Consider the following 22555-nt stretch of genomic DNA (forward strand, 5'->3'; position numbering starts at 1 on the left):
AACTCCAGTGATGATTTCAATAGAAAGTGGAGAAAGATAAATGCAGAAGGACAGAGTCCTCTTATCAGCACAATTGAACTTTGCAGGAGAACAAAGCCCAAGTTCTGGGAAATCACCAACTCCTCCATCACAGTGTGGCATTCTGCTGCAACTGTCACAGACTAACTGAAGAAGACAGACGCTGACTGGCTGAGATGTGCAGGTATGAATGCAAAGATTGCACCCAGTGACACTCTTGAACTGTTTCTCGTGGACAGGACCAAAACTAACAGCAGTTCCTGAATCCCCATTCTAGTTTGGCCTGATGCAGTTTCTAAATGAACTGTTGAGACGGTGTAAAGCCACCATTGTTTGAGGGGAGGGGGATAAAGTTTGCACTGTAAGTTAAGCGACGCGATCAAACTCCCATTATTCAGTGTCACTGAGGCTCCAAGGAATTTGACGACGTATCATTAAACACGCACAGCTTATTTGATGTGTAATGTGGTGAAGAGCGGAGCAATCGGAGCTCAAATCTATCGCCGCCGCGCCAAGACGTTAATCTCCATCAGCGCCGACGGCCGCTCTTATAGGATGTAAACAGAGCGCTGGGAGCTAAATCCATCTCGGATGACGAAGGCCTGTTCCTCACTGGTCAGCTGGTGCTAATGTGGGAAAACAGTGACGGTGATTTACACCCAGTGTCTAACTCCACAGGGAGATCGACTTTCACTGGTGGCAACTGTGTGGCCCGGGGATGACATTGGCCCAAAGGACACTTCATCGACAGCGCTGAGGATGACATGTCGGATCACACCCCGAGGCTGACTCGCTCCAAAACAAATCAATATGAAATTAGAAACAACACAACAGGAGGAAACGCTCTAAGTCAAACTATAGAGGTTTGCTTTGCTTTGCTTCACTGTGAGACTATTGGATGGCACTTGTCTCCGCCTCCTCACCACAAACAGTAAGCATCTCACCAAATATGTCATTACTGACTGGTTATGGTGACTGTTTTTGAATAGTACTTGCTTATAACAAATTTTTGTACACAGCAGTTGCCGGACCTGTAAGTGGTCATGCATCTTCCCCCAGTATTATGTGGACCTGGCCACAACCCTGGTGTGGAAAGAAGGCGGATACTCACTGATCAAAGCCGACACGCTGTTGAGCTTCGGGTCGTAGGAGCACTTCCCTTTGCCAGACTCCACTTTTCCAGGCTCCAAATGGAATATTTCTTCCTGAAATGGAAAAATCACACAGAGATGGCAATAAATTCACTGCTCTTCATCTTGTCATGGTGATTCCCAGGAGAGCGGGAAAATTAGGAAGCATGTGCACTCCCACTGGCTCCGCTGGGACCAGCGCGGCCTGACGGGGGATGAAGTATTTGAATAATGAGCGTGCGTTCATACAGAAAAATACATGCAGGGAAAGGCTGGAATTTGGAGTCCTTCTCAAAGCGGCGGAAAGCTGAGCGCGCTGCCTCTCTCACGACAGCAGCTCTTTGCAGATGGTGGGTAACTGTCGAACCTGCGGTGGAAATTCTCCACACCACAACCTGCACGCGTGAGCAAACCCTTCCACGCACGATTCGTGAGTCAGAATTCATTTAATATCAATTTCGCTGTGTACACAAGATTTAAAGTCGATGACCGTGAGTGCTGAAACAAGTTGAGGTCACTGGTGCTGAGCCAAATTCATGTCGCAGGACCATTCACCTCCCCTCTGTCCTGGCCCACTCATCTTTGATTAAAATCACCGTCCGTGCAAATAAGAAGGTGCTGGCAGTTCACTGCCAACATAGCAGATGGTACAGCACGCAAAAAGGTCAAAACAAGTTAAATGTGCCAGAGGGAAATAAGCCCTGAGAGCGCTCTTGCACTCGCACTATTAATGAAACAGGAGTGTTGTCTGTAATATATTGTAACCAGGATGTTGACATGTTTTGTCTAATTTTTTTAACTGTCTTTTTTTTTCAATAAATACTTAGGGATATAATAAGAGTAGAAGTTGATGATGATCTTGAGCTCAAGGGTTTTCAAAAAGCTCCAGTGATTCTCCCTCCACTTCCTTTTCTAAGTTTCACTGTGGTTTCACCGAGCTCAGTTTCTCAAGCTTCCATCGGAGGGAACCAGGGCGTGTCTGGAACTGGGACAGTAAGGCTATAACCCGAGTCACTCATGGACAGCAAGGCACTTCAGCATTTTCTGACAGTGAAGTGTGAGCCTAAAGGCTTTTATTTCATGTATAAGTAGCTCTGGGTTCAATTGTTTGAGCATTGCTCTCTTCAAGTCTTCACGATTGCACCAAAATTCCAGAAACAAACATGTATTTTGTGTCAGTGATTGAGGATGGGTTTCATCACAATGCATCCGGGTAAATTGTGAATTTGCAACAAATGGAGGCAAAAAGACAATGATTGATGAGTCAGCATGCTCGGACAACGGCGGTAACACAAAGACAGTTTAAACAAAAATGACATTCACGCTGGACAAATGATGAGGATTGGACAACTGACGAAGACAATGATGAAGATGTGTGCAGCACAAACAAGCTCATGAAGGTATTAACGCAGGGGCCGTGATGCAGACCGTGCCCACATCGCACCTTAAGTCCCAGCGTCTCGTGCACCGCGCTGGGTTCAGCGGCGCGGCTGGCCCTTCCTCTGGCCTGGGCCATCTGCAGATACATGGACGTCTAAAACAGGAGACAGCAACACAGTCTGGATGTTACGCCACCGCGCAGGAAGGAGCGGGATCCACGGCCCCACAGAATGTGAGGGCTCTTTAGTTGTGATGCCTATGCTAATGTATTCCCTGCTCATGGAAAAACCTTTTGTCCACCACCACTTATCGCACTCTCACGTACGACATATCTACGGCATATAATCAGATATTAGGCAAACATTTGTGTATTTTTATTTAGCAACTTCTAAAAATATGTTGCTGGTTGAGCTAGCTGTTGGTTTACAAAGGAGTATTGCACTGAATATACCTTCATTATCTAGAAATAAATCATTTTTTTTTGCATAGCTTAATTGTTTTTTTCACCGAATTGCTAGACTGAATGTCTACATTATATTATATGTAACAGATATGTAACAGAATTATGCCAGCGTCATTCATCATCTTGTGTTTGTAAATACGTCATTGTTTTGTGATCAATACTGAAACCTAATCTAATAAAAGAACTCAGTTTTGAAACTGTTAATTTTCACTTTGGTTATAGCAGTTTTCACAAGATTTATTTTTCTTTGTGTCTCCATATCAGTACTGGAGGTTCCAACGGTTCCAACATCAGGACGTGAAGCTGTGACACAAGTCTGACGGCAGAATGTTTACAGCGCCACTGAAAATAAAACCATTTCCATCTTCAGCAAAGCCAATGAGAAAATAAATCTGCATCAATGGATCTGGACAGAAAATGCCACACAGCTTCCTGTATAGAATGTGTGGCCGTAATGGGCCGATGAGCAGCAGCATGGGTGAGTGGAACCTTCATTCACAGTCTTCTGAATTCAAGAGATCTTTTTCAATCCAGAGGGAGCACTGAGGAGGTCATTTGGTTCTTATTTACGCTCTTGAAAAGCCCCCTGGTCATAATTAGGGAACAAGTGTGATATTTAGAGAAGACTAAGGTGTTAAATGGGAGCGTGGTGAGGTTATGATGCCTGGCTTGGTTGAGGAAATCCAACAGGTCCCATTAAAGGTTGAGACTAAACAGGGGCGCTTTAACAGCTCACGGGGGACAGCAGCTGTGTGCTTGTAAGGCCGTGTTGGCTTCTCTGGTTCGAGGTACCACGTCTCGCTCATAATGGAGGCAAGTCATAGCACAAGGTGGAGACAGAGGGAGGCTTGCTCGAGAGGCAGAAACGGAAAGGTCCCACTTCACCGACATTGAGGAAAATAAAGAAAACCTGGCCTCAGCAAACGTATAAAGAATTATTGTCCGACCTGAGGCTTGCGTCCCCGGTTGACGAAGGTGCAGACTGGGTTGTAAGCGCCGGTCCCGCAGACGTACAGCTGAGTCCTGTTCCACGGTTCAATCAAGCGGATGAAGTTTGCACACTCCTCCTGGAGACAGAGTGCAGATTCAGAGGAGGCGACGAGGCCAAGAGAAGCCACTCAGGGGCTGAGTGGTGTCAGAAGCACAACGGCCGTCATGCTGTGCCGCTGCAGATTAGCAAAATATACAGATGACATGACACGCGCCGCCGCCGTTCCAAGCAGAAGAAATTACATCAAGTAAAAGACAAATTGAAAGTAGCACTTTCACAAAAAGTTTTATATTTCACACTAAAAAAAACAAGAACCTGGCAGGACTTTTATTTAGTTTCATACGGTCAAACGAAGGTCATCAGGTGGACCGAATGACCCTGTGAAGGCAGACCCGGTGTGTGCTGTCAGCAGGCTTACTTACATTGGCGTCCTTCCCACTAACTAGGCACTCCATCCTCCTTCGTTCAGAGACCGGCCAGTGGATCTGCAGGCAGAAATATTAGTCGATAAAAGCCTAATGTGTTTTGTTGTCCACAAAAGTTTTGAAAGGCCTAACTAAATGCATTCGATGAGGCCGCAGGTGACGTTTTCTTACAATATGTGGGTCTTTGTTAATGTCATGAAGGTCCAGAGACAGGATGTGGTCTTTGCTGCCAATGTACATGCGGTCATGGTCCTCATCCATGCGCAGGATCCGGAAATCAGATGTGTTGAGAAGGTAGGCGAAGTGATGAGCGGTACCAGTAGATCTCAGTTCTGTAAAGAGACAGACATATCAGTCATTGGCTGCTGCACCCCATTCCATCAGCCACTCCTGCGTTCAGGTCATATCAAGTGGTTTCCAACCAACACTGTTGGAATTCGACGTCGCGCATTAGTGACAAGTGCAATGGAGAGCGAGCTGATGGCTTCTAACCACCCAAGCGGACCTGAAGATCAAGCAAGTCTTTCATCATGACGTGATGTGAAGTTGATAGGAGATCAATGCTCTGAATGACACGATGGCCGAGGGGTGTTTTGGGACTTTTGGCAGCTTTTCTGACAACTGTGCCAGTAATTTCTCAGTAACAGGAAGCACCTGGAAGCTTGTTTTTGTCATGAACAAGACAGAACTCAAAAGCCGACCTGCTGCTACTCGACCAGCGATGGGCTGTTTGATGATGCTACATCAGCAAATAATGATACCCTGAAGTACATCTGTGTAATAGACGTAATCCAGGGTTCATAAACCATGTGAAGCTACTGAACAAACCATGAAGGAAGCATTGTGGAGATGACTCTCACCAGGCAGGCTGTGTTTGTGCAATCATGGTGCAAAACAACATGGTCTCCTTAAGTAGATCTGTTCAGGTAAGAAGTCAGTAAATGACAGTGTGGAATCATTTTTAACAGACTCTGAATCTCATCTTGAAAATGCATGTTCCTTAAGTAGGCCGCTTACTTTACAGTATGAAAGGTGGCAACTGTACTTTGCGACACATTTACTTGTGTTGTTTACCTCCGTGAGACTCAGGTCTCTTGTGTCTGTTGAGTACTTGCGAAAAGGCGACACAAGTAACTTAGGACTCTTATCTGGCGATTTCTTTAGTCACAGCAATACAAACTAGTTTAGGCAGGTCTAGATTGAAACACCCAGCAGCAAATCCTTGATAAAGTGTGAGTGTATTACACCTCTTCCTTTTGACTTTCAGGGGCCGAGCGTTAAACTCAGTGACATTGTTTCTTGAACAAGTCCACTCATGTCTTGAGTGACCCGATCTTCCCGCCCGCACCGTCTTGGAGTGTTTGCTTGATTCGTTCTCCTAGGTTCATCAACTTTGAACGAGCAGGGCGGCGGGGCCACAGCTAAGACAGCAGAGGCCACATGCCACACCGTAAGCAAACACACTCCTTCATTATCTCGGGAGGGTGGCATTCATATACTGCTGGACAAACACAGAGGTTCCACTTCAGCAGCAGGAAAGTCCAGTCTCACTGTTGACAAAGCAACAGCAAGCTGAAACCCTCCTTGTGGTTAAAAAAGAAAAATACATTGGTCTTTACATTTCCATGAGCGAGACCAGTGGAAAACTGTTGTACTTACATATGCTCCATCACAACTGAGTTGACTTAAGTTTGCATGGGGGTGAACCTAAAGCGTCTTCACACATGGACCTAACATGGAAGGTTGATTAATTTTGTAGGCTGGGTATGTGCAGTCATGCTCACCCACTCCCAATATACCGGGAAACATTCCTGGGAGGTTGCTGAGTCGCTTCTGAGGAAACAGTCTGGACACTAAAGCATGCACAGCCATCAACATGTCCACCAATGGGTCTTAAAATAAACACCATCTAAAGACCTTTTCAAATGGACACACAAGGTAACACGACACCCGCCGTCTATCCAGCCAGATGTCATTTTAATCGGCGCTTGAGTCAATAAGCAGATATTAGTAGCATTGGCTTTGCTATATTTACACAGAAGTATTTAATAACGGTGTCCACGAGAAGGATATTTACAGGTCATCGTAGTGATTGACAGCTGTCGAAATCCTGTGGTCAGGAGTAACAACATGTGGCGGGACCCTCTGATTATTTGTGTTGGAGTCTTAAGTTGAATGATGAGTCCCACTACACTCCGCCGTGTTTGTGTATGCGGATTAGAACTTGGTGCACGCACACATATTGTACACGTACACACATTCCGTGGACGTCAGACCCATGTCTAAAGCAGGTTGTCAGCAACTCCTCGCTGCGTGTTTGTTGTCGGAGAGTGGCTGGATGGGACCATCTGTCAGCTGAACAGGGGGGCGCTACATAGCAACAACCGACCCTGCGGAGACCCACATGTTACGAAACACTTTTGAATGTTTGTGACGTTCTCTGGTGTGTGATGCTGCAGTAGCAATGATATACCCCACAGACGTCACAAGAGGATGCAAATACAGAGCCGAAACTCATGGTTCAGACTCCAAATCCTGCAAAGTCACTTCAGAGTTTTAAACACCAATAGTTGGCTCGAAATTGAAATCAATCGGGAGGAATTTGCTGAAAGTATATATAAATAAATAAAACCCAAGAGAGAAAGAAGATTTTGGTTGGTTTTAACACGGTTAATGGCTCTGACTCGAACAGCGCTTAGCCTGCCGATCCATCAACCAAAGCTCTTGACACCAAGTCACGCATTCACACGCACATCATACACTGACGGCAGCAGGCTGGGGGTAACACTGACAGGAACTTGCACTGTGTTTAAACAGCCCACTCTCAAAACAAAGGTGGCTTTTTCCTCCAACATTGGCAGACATTTTGAACATCAGGAAATCCAGTGGAACCAGTTGATAGGATAAATAAATCAGCATACAATGAAGAAGGCGCACTTCAAAGTCAACATTGGATGAAACAGTCCACTTGACAACAGTCAATATATGATGCAGTTACACTAAGAATCTGTTGGTTTAAGATTCTGGTCCCTTCTGGAGTCACCGGAGTATAGTTTCCCTATTTCTGGAGGTTCCGGTAGAGTTTGTTTGATTTCACTGAAAGAGAATTCTTAGGGTCTTCTTGTGCTCTGACTACATGTATGAAGGTGATGATGCTCTTAAATTATTCACAAAACTAAAGTGAAAGTATCTCACTGCACGTTGAAGTATCAGGAGGAAAGTGTGCTGCTCCTTGAGAGAAACGATTCATTCAGCTGAATCCCCAAACCAAACTTCGCCTCAGGCTTTGACACGAAGGACTGTGTTCCAAATCACAGACTGTATGACAACGGTTCGAAGGTCACACTGCTTGCTGTGAGAGACCCAGCAGGACTGAGACCACGGGCCAAGCAAGTCGCAATAAGCTTCAGAAGCACTCGCCAATGTGACTTGTGCCACAACAGCATTAGAAGTGTTGAAAAGTGTGGTTGATCTATAAATAATAGATGCTGGAATCTGATCTGCTCTGTACAATACTGGGGAAAAACGTTTTTGAAATGGATCACTATTTTGAACAATCCATGAAACCAGCATTTACTCAGTCAAACCTTGCCCCTTGCACAGTTCATTCTGGTCACATTAAGGCATGGCATGCTTCTCCACACTCTTAAGAGATTTAGAGTCTGGAAGCTGCGGACAAGTGTGCCTATTAGAGCCAGATAAACTCTTAAAGCAGCTATTACAGTGTGTACGGTTTAAGGTCACTCCGGGGGGTCTGTGCTCACACAGCAGGGGCTTTGTATCGGGAACACAGTACATCCTCTCTGCGGAATAGTTACTGCTCTATTAGTGAGAACTTAAACCCGAGAAGGGAACCACAGCCTCACTAATGTCCTCCTCCTCTCATACTTTCTTCCTCGGACATGCCAGCGCTTTTCTCCTCATTTGTACGTTTCTTGTCCATTCTTGCCCAAGTGGAGTGTGATGCATGTGCACTAGACATGTAGACCAAAAGGCAAAAGCAGCTACTCAGTCCACCGGGACTGTCAGTCTGCTGCATGCAAGCAATCCTCTCCAGTTTTCTCTGTGAACAACTCAAAGCAGGTGACAATCAAATGTGATTCATTTTCTGTTGCTTCAACAGATACATAGGGCATGTGGTACATTTATTTGAAATCTGCACAATACAAGCCTGATGTAGTTGTAGACGTAGAAGTTTATTATTTTATTATTTATAAGATATATCTTGTTGCCACTCACATTACGCATATATATATATATATATATATATATATATATATATATATATATATATATAAAATGAGTTCAACGAAGCACCACGTTGAGCCAAACCCTCTTCTCCAGAGAGAATATTTGGCTGCTGACGACCATCGCTCCAGCTGCAGGCTGGCAAGTTATAGCATATCTTTCCATTTTAAATTAATAGCTGACAGGGCAAGTTTACGGGGGAAATGTGTCGGGACAAGAATCGATCGGTTTTGAGCTCCACGCTCCGAATGAAAAAGAAACTCTCATTAGGTGAGGCTCTCTTTTGACTTCCCCAACAGGCCATAAAATCTCAGAGATCCCCAACTACAACTACAAATGTCATTTTTAAAAGACCTTGGAGAAACTCCCGGCTACTGATGAACCTGCTCCGGCTTGTATAAATCTCATTCAATCCAATAGAGTCATTTCTATACCAAGTCCAGTTCTTCTCAACAAACCGGAGGGCGAATCCCAGTTTAACCAACCATAATAAATTGCTCCCTTTCCTTCACTGGGAACTCTGGCAGGTCAGAGAGTTGAAGGGTCACAGGAATTCTCCTTTAAAGATTGCAGTGGTTTTCAGTGACTTTAATAGGAGTCTAATGCCTCTTATTTATCATGTTTGTGTGGAGTCTTGCTGTACATGAGACAGAACCCGCAGTGTGAAAGCACCCTCATTCTAACTAAGGGCTCACCTGAGGAAGAGCCTGTATAATGTACCTCAAATGTTCAAGTTACAGAGGCTGAAGTGTCCAGTGAGAGCGAAGCACAAAGGCTTGCTATTGTTATATTGCACTGCACCTAGCAGCCATTTTTCAGCCACACTGACATTTAAACGCAAAAGCAGCCAACTGAGACTCTTTCAGAGATGCTTCTAAAAAGCCGATTTTCAATCCGAAACTTTTGTCTCCAAAGACTTGTACAATAGCAAGGCGGCGATAAAAGGATTGAAATCGCCACAAATGTAGCTTGTGTGTAATGAAGTGGCACAAATAGCCTTCATCCCAACCCTATTACAAGAAGCTGCTTTAACCCCTTTAAAAGTCCTGAGGCTGCACTAAATTCACAGGAGAAAAGTGATAATTATGGTGTTTAAAGGGAGTGGTGGCGCTAGGATGTTCTCACACATCAAAGGGAATCCTGGTCAGGGGTCCAGGACCAATGAAATCAAAGCGAGAAGAACAGAAGTGGTCTTCTAGACAAAACGGCTGCAGATTTTTGGCAGGGAATCTGAGAAGATGAAGGTAGAAAAAGAGCTCACTCTGGTGTCTACATGAAGACAAATGATTCCCTTGCTCCGTTGCAGATGTGTGTGATCACCTTTGGAAACATTGTCTGCTGACATTGAACAAGAATGAAAAAAAAAGAAAAAGTGAAAAGCTTCAAACTGCGCCTGTGATTTCCGTCTCAGGCTTCATGATGCTAGAGAGGTTTCTGAAAATGAAAGCCATGCAGCATGAGAGCACAGCAGCTGGTGGCTCGAGCTTAGTGACTCTGCGGGACAGGGGATAAAGATCGTGGGCCACTGTGTCACATCAGATGTGAGGCATCATTCAGCAGAAAATACACACTGTGAGAGAGCAGCAGATTATCTAGTCATGATAAACATCATTCACAGTCATGTTTTGCCATGATTTAATGGAACACTGGTGTTGTCAAACAATATAGTGTTACGACTAAAAAGCCCTTATTCTGAAAAATAAATGCTAACTGAATACTAACACCAAACTTGCTTCATTTTCAGAAAATGCCTTCTTGGCTTGTTGTACAGCAACTAAAAAATAATGGAGGTGGCTCCGTGGTAACATTGTAGTACCTACTAAAAATACTACTGAGGTGGGTCCTCTGAAAATACATCATCAGATAACAAGCTCAGCTCGAGCACCTATTGTATACTTCTCCAAACACTACACTTAACAGGCCATAACATCATATCCAGCGGCCTCTAACAACGTTAGATGTGCTCAGTTTCCAGTCTTCTCTTGAAAGTGGCCGTGTGCCTCTGTCTGTTTTTTCTAAAGCTACTTCTACGTCTTTGGTCACTTGAGTAGCTGGAGCTGCTCAAGAGCTCCGTAACTCTGCCAAAGAACGGTTTCCGTGAGTTCACAGCGGATGAGTTTCACAGTTTAACTTAAAACACATTTCAATGCTAGGTGAAGGAGAGCCATTGGTCGAACTGCGCGTATGTGGTATCGCTTAATAAAAAGCGTTCTGATTTTTGTCTACTCACTTATTGAAGCATGCGGACACATTTTATTCACATCAACTTTGTCAGGAGGAAGAACAAACTGGTGAACCTTGATCGAGGAGCAAGTAAATAGCAATACAGTTAGCTCAATGAATATCTGTGTTTTGAGCTGTTGCTGTTCCGTTGCCGAGCAAACTGTGGCCAGAGAGACGTGACCCTCACTTGTCTGTCTCCATGTTCTATGTGATCCTTCACGATGCATTTAGCGTAAGTGCTGCTCATCACACATCATTACCCCCCTGCACCCCGCCCCGCGTGCAACCTCACAGTATCCAGAGCTCGTACTCTGATGATCTTTGTCCATTAGAGATGCGACACCTGACGGCTGGCCACCGTCACCACCTCATTACCAGCACACCCCCTGAGCCCCGCCGCACCCCGCTGACCTGGAGGGCTCACCCGCTCTATAATTAGTTGTCAGTATTGCGCCCCACCCTCGCCGCACTCTTCCACCCCCTATTTTGCTAATGGCATCAATTTGTATTCTCTGTCAGCTCTGATGTGCTTTCATGTGGAGACCGTCTTATCGCTGGGCCTCTGGCTCCCATCACCTAAACCTTCTCCCGACGCCGGCATGCTGATAGACAGGAGGGGAGAGGACACAGACAAGGCTCCTTGTGTTATCTTTAAGAGCATACACCTACCCAAAACCTGATACACGAGAAATGGGAAAGAATTAACAAACTATGACCTGCAGAATAACATGAACTATCACCGATTATACTGCACTGATCTGACGTGATGTGTAAGTGTTGGGAGGTGGACTTTTGCGTCATCTACTGACGCCACAGGCAGCCTTCCACGTTGCATGTTGACGCATCTGTGTTTTAATGTAGTGAAGGCAAAGGGAGTGGTTGGCGTGTCACTATATATAAAACCCCTCATGTGGCTGTCCTCCTTAACTGACATGACCGAAACACATGTCCGTTTTGAGGGTCTTTTAAGGTCTTACCTCACCTCGACCTCTGTCATTCATTTACAAGACGCTGCCTACAGCATCAGGATGTGCCGTGGAATGCATCAACGCAACTCTGACGGCTGCCTATGCCGTCAGCATAGTCCCCTATATGCAGTATTACACCATAAGAGTGAGGATGTGTTGGCACATCCGGCAGCGCATTATTACATCTGCACCAAAATGATAGCAGATAGCAGTGTCACTTAAACTAACTTGACACCAAAAGTCAGTTTAGTGGTCTCTTGTGTGTCGGCCAATCACTATTTGAAACTATGTATTATTACATTGTAAGAATTAGGTAGCTTTAAAAAGATTTCTGCCGGCAGAAAACAATGCTAAACTGGTGCATTGTTAGAATGAATATTTACACAAATCCAAAAGCCCTGATATAGAATCAGCATTATTCATCAAATATAGAAAAAAAAGTAATTAGCTAGATCAATTCAATTCTTGGTGTCATTTTACTTTTCAAATGAAAAGAAAAAATATTTCTAACTATTAAAAATGAAAGCTCCTGCATTGAAACCGCTGCAATGAAAAAGAGAAACACTGTTTTTATGATTTACTGAACACAACATCCCCCGTGACACATACGCTGATGAGAATCTAGGAAGTTTTTGACGGAGCACGTCATGCAAAGATCTGCAGTATAACACAAGCTCTTATTAAAGTATAGCATTTCTTCAATGGGACACATCGTCATGAGAACTTTTTATTGCCAGTGGATTATTTCTGAACTGATGTCACACATATGTTGTTCTTCGCAGGGAGAAACTGAGAAGAAGCGGTAAGGCAGCAGATCCTCCCTGTAGACTCATGATTGAATACATCTGGACAAACACTGGACTGCTTTAACTGACATGTTTTTTATTACCCATCCCCAGGTCAACAGTGACACACACGTCAATTCCTGACGTCCTCCTATCTCTGCGCTGCAACTGTTGTTAATCAATTCCTGTCTCTTCAGTTGGGAACTTTCTGCAATAATCTTGGCTGGGTGATTGATTATGAATTATCTACCCTGAACAGGCCTCTCGCCAGGACTGGACAGCATGTCTTCGGCAGCAGGACACACGACGAGGTCAGAAGTCAGCAGGCAGTAGTGGCACCGCTTTACGCTCTGGTTTAATCTGGGATTAGTTCAGGGTGAGCCTTATCTCTTCTCAGTCTCAGTGGAATCAGGAAACAGGGATTGCCAGAGGTAAAGTGGCATTACAGTAAAGCCTGTTCAGATAGGTCTGCGTTCGACAGCTCTTCAAAAGTGGCCAGTGTTACATGCCAAACTGGTTTCATTACGTGTCTGGCTCTTGCCCAACTCTGCTGCAAGTCTCATGCATGAAGACGATAAATAAAAGCACCGCAAGAGCCAATGAATCACTGGTATATGGAGTCTGTCTGGCCACACTTGTGTGCATGCCGTCTGGTTTCCGGAGAAAACTTAGCATGCAAAATTCATTTTCAAGCTGACTCTGTTCCAGGAGAGGCAGCAGATGCACCGAAGACAATAAGTAAAGATAAAGAGCTGGCTATAAATCCCTGGTGCACAGAAACCCTCCTTTATCTTCACCTGGTATGTCTCATGTCATAGAATAATCCCCTCCTACTGGACTCAGTTAAAAGAAGACATGCTGGTTCTGCTGTCTATATTATAAATGGTTCGCATCCTTGAAGAAATGAAGACGGAGCTCCGTGTCTCAACTCAAATGAAGAGGGCAATTCATGACTATTATCTTGGACTTCGTAAGTACATCAAGGTGGAGAACCTACAAGATGGAGGGAATGCAGACGGTAAATGGTCCAAAGGAAATTTATTTTTCTTTTGTTGGCAGATTCAACTGAAGACTGACGTCTATAAGTCAAAATGAAAATCGAATCAATTGCATGAATCAAATTTGAGGCACGCTAGTCACTGTGGGGACTTTGCTTAAGAGTTCTACAGCTGTAATTGAATGAAATACTCGAGGACTTCAGGAAAAGAGTTCCCTTGGCAGAGTGCGTCCACTGCTGGGAAACCATGGCAGGCAGGGCAGGAAAAAGCCTATAAGAGAGCAACCCATCAATGTCTCCGGTGCATCCTGACCAGCCAGAAGAAGTGACACAGGATATGGCAAGCTGATGTATGCCACACCGTGGGCCACCATCACCTCCACACTTATGAATGGCTTATTTGTTTGGGGCTACTTTGTGGGAGTCCAGCTGCTCCTGACCTCCTTGGGGCGGACCTCGGAGCGGGACAGATGTGACAGCATCTATTGTGACGCTCCAACAGGTTCCTTCTTCCCACCAGACTCCTGCTGCTTCCTCCACCACCGTGGGTATTTGCCACCTCAGCACTTCCTGATTTAAAGAGGGGTTAAGTAGAAGTTTTGTTTGGCCCAAGTTTTATTTGGAAGGATGTTTGTGTAGGAGGGCTGGCATATTTCCCTGAAGGCAGAAGATGCTGGTGAAAGCACTGACGTCAGCTCCCCTGTTCATCCCTTCTTTTGACCGTGACAGCCGCTCCGTTAGGTTCGGATGAGCCTCTGTTTCCCAGGCTTTGAGGGCAGGAAGAAGGATTAGCGGACAAATCCCATTTTTCTCCGTGTGTGTCAGCACGGTCATTGCTTTTTGCCTCTTCACTTACTTTGCCTGTTCAAAGGGCACTCATCTGAATTTAACACGATTAGCCTTTTACAAACAGCTTTGTGTTTGGGGGCTGCGGCTTCCTCCCCTGTATCGGCGACACATGCTCCCATGCGTGAGGGGCCACGGAATCAGCCTGCATGGTGCCACAGACCTCACCTATGCTGAGGTCACACGACAAACAAGAGCCAATGATTCCGTCCTGAGCTCTGATAGCATAAGCCTGTTCCTGTAGCCAACGACTCTTTTTAAGGGCTCTCGGAGTATTTGCCCTTATCCTCTTTCCGAGACGGAGAGAGATAATGGGTTACTTAAAGACACCCGTAATCTTATCCGCAACTGGCCAGGGTTGTATAGGGGTTTTCTGGTAGCGCTGCAGTTTCATCTCTAAAGTGGTTCTCAACAAACTACAACAGCATTTTTTGTTTCGACTTGCTTCTGAATTACACTTTTCAGTACAGAATTTTCACTTTTCATAATGCAACCACACTCTTAAACTGGGTTCGATCAAGCTAGAAAAGCAAAATCAGAGTGTGCACCCCAAGAGGACAAAAAAGACCACCAGACCACGAATGCACTTCCTTCAATCCCCTCGCAATAGATCCTACCAAGCCCCCTGGGAACCAGAACATAGAAACCCGTCCAAACTGAATCATAATTCCTGAAAATTCCCGTCGTCATTGGAATCTAGTCATGACTTATCAAGTCAATTTGCCAACAGACGCAGCGGAACACATGGCCTCCTTCACGGAGGTAGTGATTAATGTGACAGCAAAAATATTCAGTCTTTCATGCCTGTTCATGTTCATGCCAGTATGTTCTATGTAAAATTCAATTAGGTGTCATGTACTTTGTATGATTTTTTTTTGGTTGCATTTGTTTTGAAATATCAAAATCTTTTCCATCTGGAACACAAATGTTAAAGGAAAATAGAAACACCATAGTACCTGATGCAGTTGACCGTATTATTATAATTATTACATTTTTTATGATTATCAAGTCCATTCTACTCCTCATTGTTCCACAAAAGATGTACTTTTACGACCAATCATAACACAAGACATGGAAGATATGTTTTTCAGTCTGTACAGAGGCACTTTCGTCTCACATTTTCTGACATCTGTAGACTCATCAGTCTTTAAAATGTTACTTTGGAAGAGAACACAATGTCCATGAAAGGAGCTGTGAAAGCGATGGATAGAAGGAGGGGGTGGGGGGATTGGCAGGTCACTGAGTTTACCAAGTCGACTTAGCCATCCCAGTGTGACACTGGTAATCTCCTGCAGCAAACGTTGATAATATCAGTCTGCTAACTGAGCGACAGTCAGACAGAGTGGGTGAGAGGGAGAGATTGACATGTCGGCCTCATCCCTCTGCTTGTCACACATGTACAGATGACATGCATCGCATGCAAATTCCGACACGCTCGACCAGGATAAGTAGCTTGCACACAATGATTGTCACACATGACGGTTTAGACATGTGGCAACTGCAGCGGCTACAGCTCGTGCTTCCTTCAACCGTGTCACAAAAGATTTTAATTTTCAAATTGAACAATCGGACTGCAGTCACACCAGATCCAGGAAATCCAGGTGTGAAGTTCTCTTGCTGGTACTACAAGATAGAACCAAGAATGAGTTGGCACTGGACCCCAAAAGCTCATCCTAGAGACCCAGTCCCAGAATGCCCCGCCATAAATACCTTTTCTAACCCTGAGAAAAAATGGATCATGAAAGGCTCTTCAATTTTTCTCACAGTCCAGTCCGGATCTCTCTAAACAAAACACACTTGCCTGCTTTCTGGAGGTCCGCAAGGACTGCACCTGAGTAATTTGGACTTTTACTGAAGTTTTACTGACGGCACAGACTCATCTGGCTGCTTGTGTTCCAGCACGCTGAAGGAAAACAGCCATAAATGGACAATTATCGTGTAAGCTGGATCACAAGTTCTAGATTGCACGTGTAAAATATGGCAGAACGTTTCATCACTTTCCAACACAACGATAATCAGCTCAAATAACTCCGGCTGACCTGAATTGTCAGACAAAAATGTCCATCTACATGGTCCCGACTGACATCCAGTTTCCCTGACCGCTCAGTTCTGTCCAGCTCGTGCCACTGGGATGGAAAGTGGCTGCTAAGTCCTGACCTCCCAGAGGTAGCTCCACATCCACAGAGTCAAAACAAAAGCACTTTCTGACCAAAATGAGCCTTGCAGCTCGGAAGCCCACTAAATATAGCAAAGTGACCCTGAGGAGTGGAAACCCAGCTGTCGGTCATTGATTCGCAGGACATTAAACATGTTCACTCACAGACTTGCCTTTCAGGTTTGATGAACATCATCCAAAACCTAGCGATGGGAGAGCACTGAGAGCGAGGCCACGGCAGGAACCTCAGGGGTGAAGTGGAATTTTTAAACTGAAGACGTCTATGTGATTAAGCAAAGACAAAACATCACCAAACTAATTCGATCGAATGGCTATATTTTCCCCTGAACCCCAAATTGCTGATATTCTTTTGGGCAAATTTAGTTTCTCCACATACTCACAGTGTGTTGGCTGTAGAAAAATTCCCACATCGAACGGACACGTGTTCAGTGTGAATGAAAGCAAAAGCTGCATCACGACAGACCAAGCACCTAAGCTAAGTCAACACATAGCATTTTAATAACATTATATATTATTTTTCCAACCATCTCAACTAACATAATTCACGGCTTTATTACAGGAGTTGTGTCACCGAGTTCATAAAATACTGCCTGCAATACTGCCTATGTTAACAATACATGATGTCAGTTGACGGTTGTCTTCTTGAACCGAAGAAAAATTCTCAACTCATGATTTCCTTCTTAAATTGGCTTATCTTAGGTCAGAATTAAACAATCCCAAATATTTAAGCAAGCATCTTTGTTTTGACAATTACAAAGTGGCAGATGTCCTGAGTGTCAACTGGCTAAAATGTAGGTCACGGACAGCAGAGTTTCGAGTGTCACACAGGTTGAGTGAAAAGCCTAGACGTGTTTTAGTCAAGAACAAAGAGACGGGTTGAAAGTTCAACTATTCCTGGACATCATATTTGACTGCAAAATCAAACATTAATCCAGAAATAATCCTGCAGCCTTCCGCTACAAGGACGGACTTGTTGCAGGACAACAGCTGAGGGATCGCCGGTCACAGCTATGGCAGCGAACGCGGCTCGTGCCGGGCACTCTGTGTAATGACTCATTGATCTGAGCCTCTCAATCCCCGCCTGCTTTATCTCTCATAATGGGTCGGCATCATGGTCTGTCGCAAGCTGCGATCTCCCTGAGTGCACTCAGAGGTCAGTACCAGTCCAGCACGGGTGGCAGGAAAATAAAGTTTTGTTTTCCTCATGAGTACTTTCCCTCCTTAGCAAACAAAGTTTTTTTTTTCCACTTTTCAGGGTGTTTAGAACGACTCCACAAATGACTTCACTCTTCTCACTGCACCACAACAGTAGGTTCAAACAGTTGATAATAACTGACAAAAGTTAAAACATGCAGCACAGATCACATAATGATTTATTTATACAAAGCCCATGCCGTCGAGATGCACTTGCTCCTAGACGCTCAACATTCAGGGAATGTTGAGAGTCTGTTCCGCTCTGGTCACAATGTTAATCACATGGCCAAATCTTGGTTATTAACCATGTGTTTCTGCCCGAGGTGACAAGTCCTCGTCGCAGCAGATGCACAAGTGTCTTGACAGCTCAGACACTGAGGAACTGTAAAACTCAGAACATGGATTCCCTGAGAGATTTTAATGACCAGTCAGTGTTTCCGAGCTCACTTCAAATGTGAAATTGCAACATTTAACCTGACAGCCCCTATGTTGACTGACAGACAGGATACTTTTTTTTTTTTTTTTTACTTTCTGGAGAGCCACCGTATAACAAGCTCTGAAATACGGACCATCAGCTACAGGCAGACTGGTTGGTCCAGGTGATTAAACCAGCCTGGGAATGTCACAGATCTCAAATCTATTCATCCGTTAAGACACAAATGGTCGGAAGAGGAAAATCAAAACCATGTATAGGAAGGGGAAAGCAGTTCCAGGGGCCCCAGTGACGGAGATAATTGCAGTTATCTGCGCTTCATCCCAGTTCTAGGCACTGATCTCTGAGGGGCCTCGGGGGCTTCTGCCTATTGAGGTGTTCAGACTAAGTAGCTTGGAAAGAAAACAAGTCTTGGTAGTGACGTGCTGTTGGAAGAAATGCAGAACAGTTCAGAGTTATAGGAGTCCATGCAGAAATCTTGTGGGAAACAATCAGTTCAACAGACTGTCAACAAGCGAGTGACGTGTTTGGCCACAAAAGGCAGTCTTTTTCTTTTCCTCAGCACATCAGTCTTGTTCGATATTACGTGGTACCGGTAAATGGGAGGTTCGGCGTCCAAATGCATCTGAGAGGCTGGAAGTCCTCAGCTCAAAACACCCATAGTTCATGACTTATGTTGTCATATACATTAGAAGCTTGACCTATTTTGGAAAGTTTGAAATGTTTGTACATTCGCATCGCATGGGCAGCAGCCGAGGAACAGAAGCCCAGTATTCCCTTGTCCTGGAAATGGTCTCCAGATTTTAAGAAGAACGCTTAGGTATTCCAAAAGTGACTGTCCTGGGTCAGTCCTGGGTCCCCTTCCCTTTTGTACACACCCAGAACTCCTGATTCGACAGGTGCCCAGATAACATTCTGCCACCTCAACTGGCTTCTAATGGAGCAAAACTTTGACTGAGCCTCTCTTGAGTGGCTGAGCTTCTCACTCTATGTCTTGAAGAGAAGGACCCCTGCCTGAGGAGTACATTATCTTGGACCAACTGCAACCACAACCCCGCTCCTTCAGTCACCTCCCAAAAGTGGTGACCAGGAGGATCAATATTGTCTAAGCAACTTGGGGCTCAGGAGAGAGACATATTCACTGAGAACCACTCACACACACCTGAGTCACCAATTCATCTTCATCTCTCTGTATTTATTCATTTATTCACTTCCACCTGCTCCATTTCATCTCACCTCCCGCTCCCCCCCCCCCAACGCCTGTTAGGAGCTGAAGTATTAATCTGATCCCAACAGCTGCATATAAACTCTGAGTCAACTTCTATCACAACATTTTCTCAGTTATAAAAAGCACAGATTCAAACTCCTCCGCCTCTCCCCCTGCGTCACCCCGCCCGTTTGATTTCCCCGAAAACATTTTAATTGATGCAGCAATTAAGTGAGACAAGTCGAAGCACATCTCCTCCATGTGAAGAGGGAGTACTCCGCTTCCCCAGGCGAGTTTATCTTGGGAATGTTCAGCATCCATCATCAATGTATGTCTTGCTTAACAGCCAGGGAGTTTAACAGACAAAGTTGGAGAATAATGACCTGTAATTGCTGCGTATTGCGCTGTGGAATGCAGGAAATTGCACAAATGAAATGCATTTAAGGAGCAAAACACTAAATAAATAAAAACAAATTGCTTTTGAGACTTCAGTAAATTGCCTGTGTCTGTGTGTGAGGAGACGGTCGTGGAAGAGCAGTCGAAGAGGCGATACAGACATTAAATAAAGTGAACTTTGCCAAGCAAAATACATCAGTCACACTAATGCAATATTATTTTTTAATATGTAAGTGAAATCATTTTGATTTTAAAAGCGCTTGTACACATCATTGGTATTTTCATCTGAATTTTCAAAAATATTTCAATTCATAGATCAATTGAAAGACAGTAAGAATAATAAAATAACTACGAATTCATTTGATGAAATAAACCTATGGCTCCTGGGTTCTGACCAGGATTATTTCCTGCATAGGGGGTGTGTCCCACTCATGTTACCAGACTTGACGCCCATCACAAAGCTCCCTAACAACAGTGCTCATCATTTCAAAGTCCTACATTGTGCAGTGGGATACACAAGGCTTATGACCCGGTATATTTGCTAGTGCAATATCATCCATGTCTAGTCCTCAGTATGAAAACATTCTGGTATTTTGTTCCTGTATTGAAAGACTCTAAAGAGACAACTGCTGCAGTAATATTCCTGCAGTTACATTGGCAGTGATGCTGAAGTCCTTGGTCAGGTCTACAGCAAGAGAAATGGAAGGCATACTGATGAAGAACAAGAGCTTTCACTTCATTTGGATCATAAAAGACGACACGGCAAAACACAAATTCGCACCTATATTAAGATGTATTGCTCATTTTTAAGATGATAAAATGTAAGTGTAGATTCTCACAGGTCCCTTGACGTGACAGAGATAAGTCACATCCCTCCCTCCTCAGAGACCACGAAGGTTAGCAGTGATGTATTGCTGGCGCAGCTCACTTTTCAGATGATATTTATCACAATCTGCCTCGAGGCTTTTCTTTTTTATTTTTGCTAACAAGTGTGTGACGGATGAAGCAGCAACCGCGGCAACCGTTTCACATTCCACTGGAAAAGACTCATGCTCACCTCGCACCAATGAAAAACTCGCGTAATCTTGTGCCATTGCTCCTCCTGAAGAGAGGCAATTAAACAGGGTTTAGTTTGTGTGTTTTGACTTCAGCGGCGTATTTAAGAAGCAGTCAGAGACAATCTCTAAAATACAGATAAACGCAAAGCAAAGAGGAGCTTTTTTTTTTTTTAAAGAGAGGTGCGACCTATCAGGTGATGGTCCGCCGCCATGACAGCTCTTTTCACAGTCGACTCTGGTGAACAAACAGAAGTGAATTTTCTTGACGTCTCAAGAGGCAGCCATTGCCAAGCAGCCGGCGCTTGTTGCTAAGTGAGAGACAATTGGCGACATGTTGAAGTGGGAATGATGAAGAGGCAGAGGTTGGCCCGGACTGTGAAAAGGCTCATTGCGGCATCCATCAGCGATCCTGTATGTTATTATTTTGGAACAGGACAGAACTTGATCCGTCATTTTTCCCTCCTACCATGTTTTGACATGGTGGAAACAGATGCCCAGTGTTACGCAATGAAGCGTTTAATTCAGATTCAAAGCCACTTTGCACGTTCCTGCGCCGCATCTTTATCAAAACACTTTTATATAATTACTGTGGTTAAATCAAAATGATCTACAGCTATTTTCAAACCGCAACAGCACATGATGCCAGGCCAGGTTGAACACTAGGCCTCGGCGACAGCTGTCAATCAACATGAATGAGATGCAACTCAGATAATAAGCAGTGACACAAAAACAGATGAGATGCATGCACACAGCTGCAGCGTCACTGAAAGGGACGACGACAAAGACAAAGTGTTTATTAACTTAGAAGATTTGTTGGAAAGTGATTTCACTTTTGCTAAGGCCAGAACGAAGCAGGTGACCACCTAAAAACAAGCGTTGCTGGACACTGTCTCATGACTCCCATGTCTCTGACTCACAATAAAAGCTGTACCGCATCATCTGTAAGTGTGGATGGCAGAAACGCTTCGTTTTCACGGAGCACTTTTGTGAAACCGATTGGATATGACAATGTGTGACTGTGTGTGGATATAGCCTAACACTATTCTGGATGGGAAACAGCAACGAACATCAGTCGAGTGTGTCGTTTGTTTTGTGGAAGTAAGACATTCTCTGACAACGTCATCTCATGCACTCTCCTCTCAAAGAGCGCAAAATAATAACGAAACGAAACGAAGAAGGTGGCATTTCCTTTCTGCGCAATTTCACTAATCTTGTGAAAAAATGTAAATACCCACATTTTTCACCAAATATATTACAATAATAACACAATACAGTACTTCTATGAGGAATGGGAGTTGGGAATGGGAATCTGATTCCTTTATTGATACGATATATTAAGGATATATATTAAGGAAACAAACGCAGAACACTCTTTCATGATGATACAATGATGTCTTAAGGGTTTGGTCTTCCTAAAGGTGCATCATCTTAGCCAACAAAACAAAGCTAGACTTTTGAACACTTTACAATCCGTCACCATTTTAACTCCTCGCTGACAGAAGTTGCTGTCAGCTGGTGCCAGGACCTCGTAGCGATGGCAGCAAGGGAGAGTCGGACCTCATTCAGGAGCCAATTAGAAGAACAGAAATGAACATCTTAACCATTCTAGAGAATTGA

General features: G+C 44.3%; 1 protein-coding gene across 5 annotated transcripts in view; it reads right to left on the minus strand.

The window, feature by feature from the left end:
• sema3fb (sema domain, immunoglobulin domain (Ig), short basic domain, secreted, (semaphorin) 3Fb) overlaps nucleotides 1-22555 on the minus strand; it is a 53689-nt gene that overhangs the window by 16608 nt on the left and 14526 nt on the right. For 3 of the 5 annotated variants that reach the window (XM_053867301.1, XM_053867299.1, XM_053867300.1), the window contains exons 3-7: nucleotides 4579-4739; nucleotides 4405-4467; nucleotides 3939-4058; nucleotides 2593-2682; nucleotides 1130-1223 (exon numbers count right to left, since the gene is read on the minus strand). In XM_053867301.1, the coding sequence (XP_053723276.1) occupies nucleotides 1130-1223; nucleotides 2593-2682; nucleotides 3939-4058; nucleotides 4405-4467; nucleotides 4579-4739 (528 nt within the window). The remainder of the gene's footprint in view (nucleotides 1-1129; nucleotides 1224-2592; nucleotides 2683-3938; nucleotides 4059-4404; nucleotides 4468-4578; nucleotides 4740-22555) is intronic. The other 2 variants (XM_053867303.1, XM_053867302.1) reach the window with 1 other exon arrangement.

This window comes from Synchiropus splendidus, chromosome 6 (genome assembly GCF_027744825.2).
Source record: "Synchiropus splendidus isolate RoL2022-P1 chromosome 6, RoL_Sspl_1.0, whole genome shotgun sequence".
Classification (NCBI taxonomy): Eukaryota; Metazoa; Chordata; class Actinopteri; order Syngnathiformes; family Callionymidae; genus Synchiropus; species Synchiropus splendidus.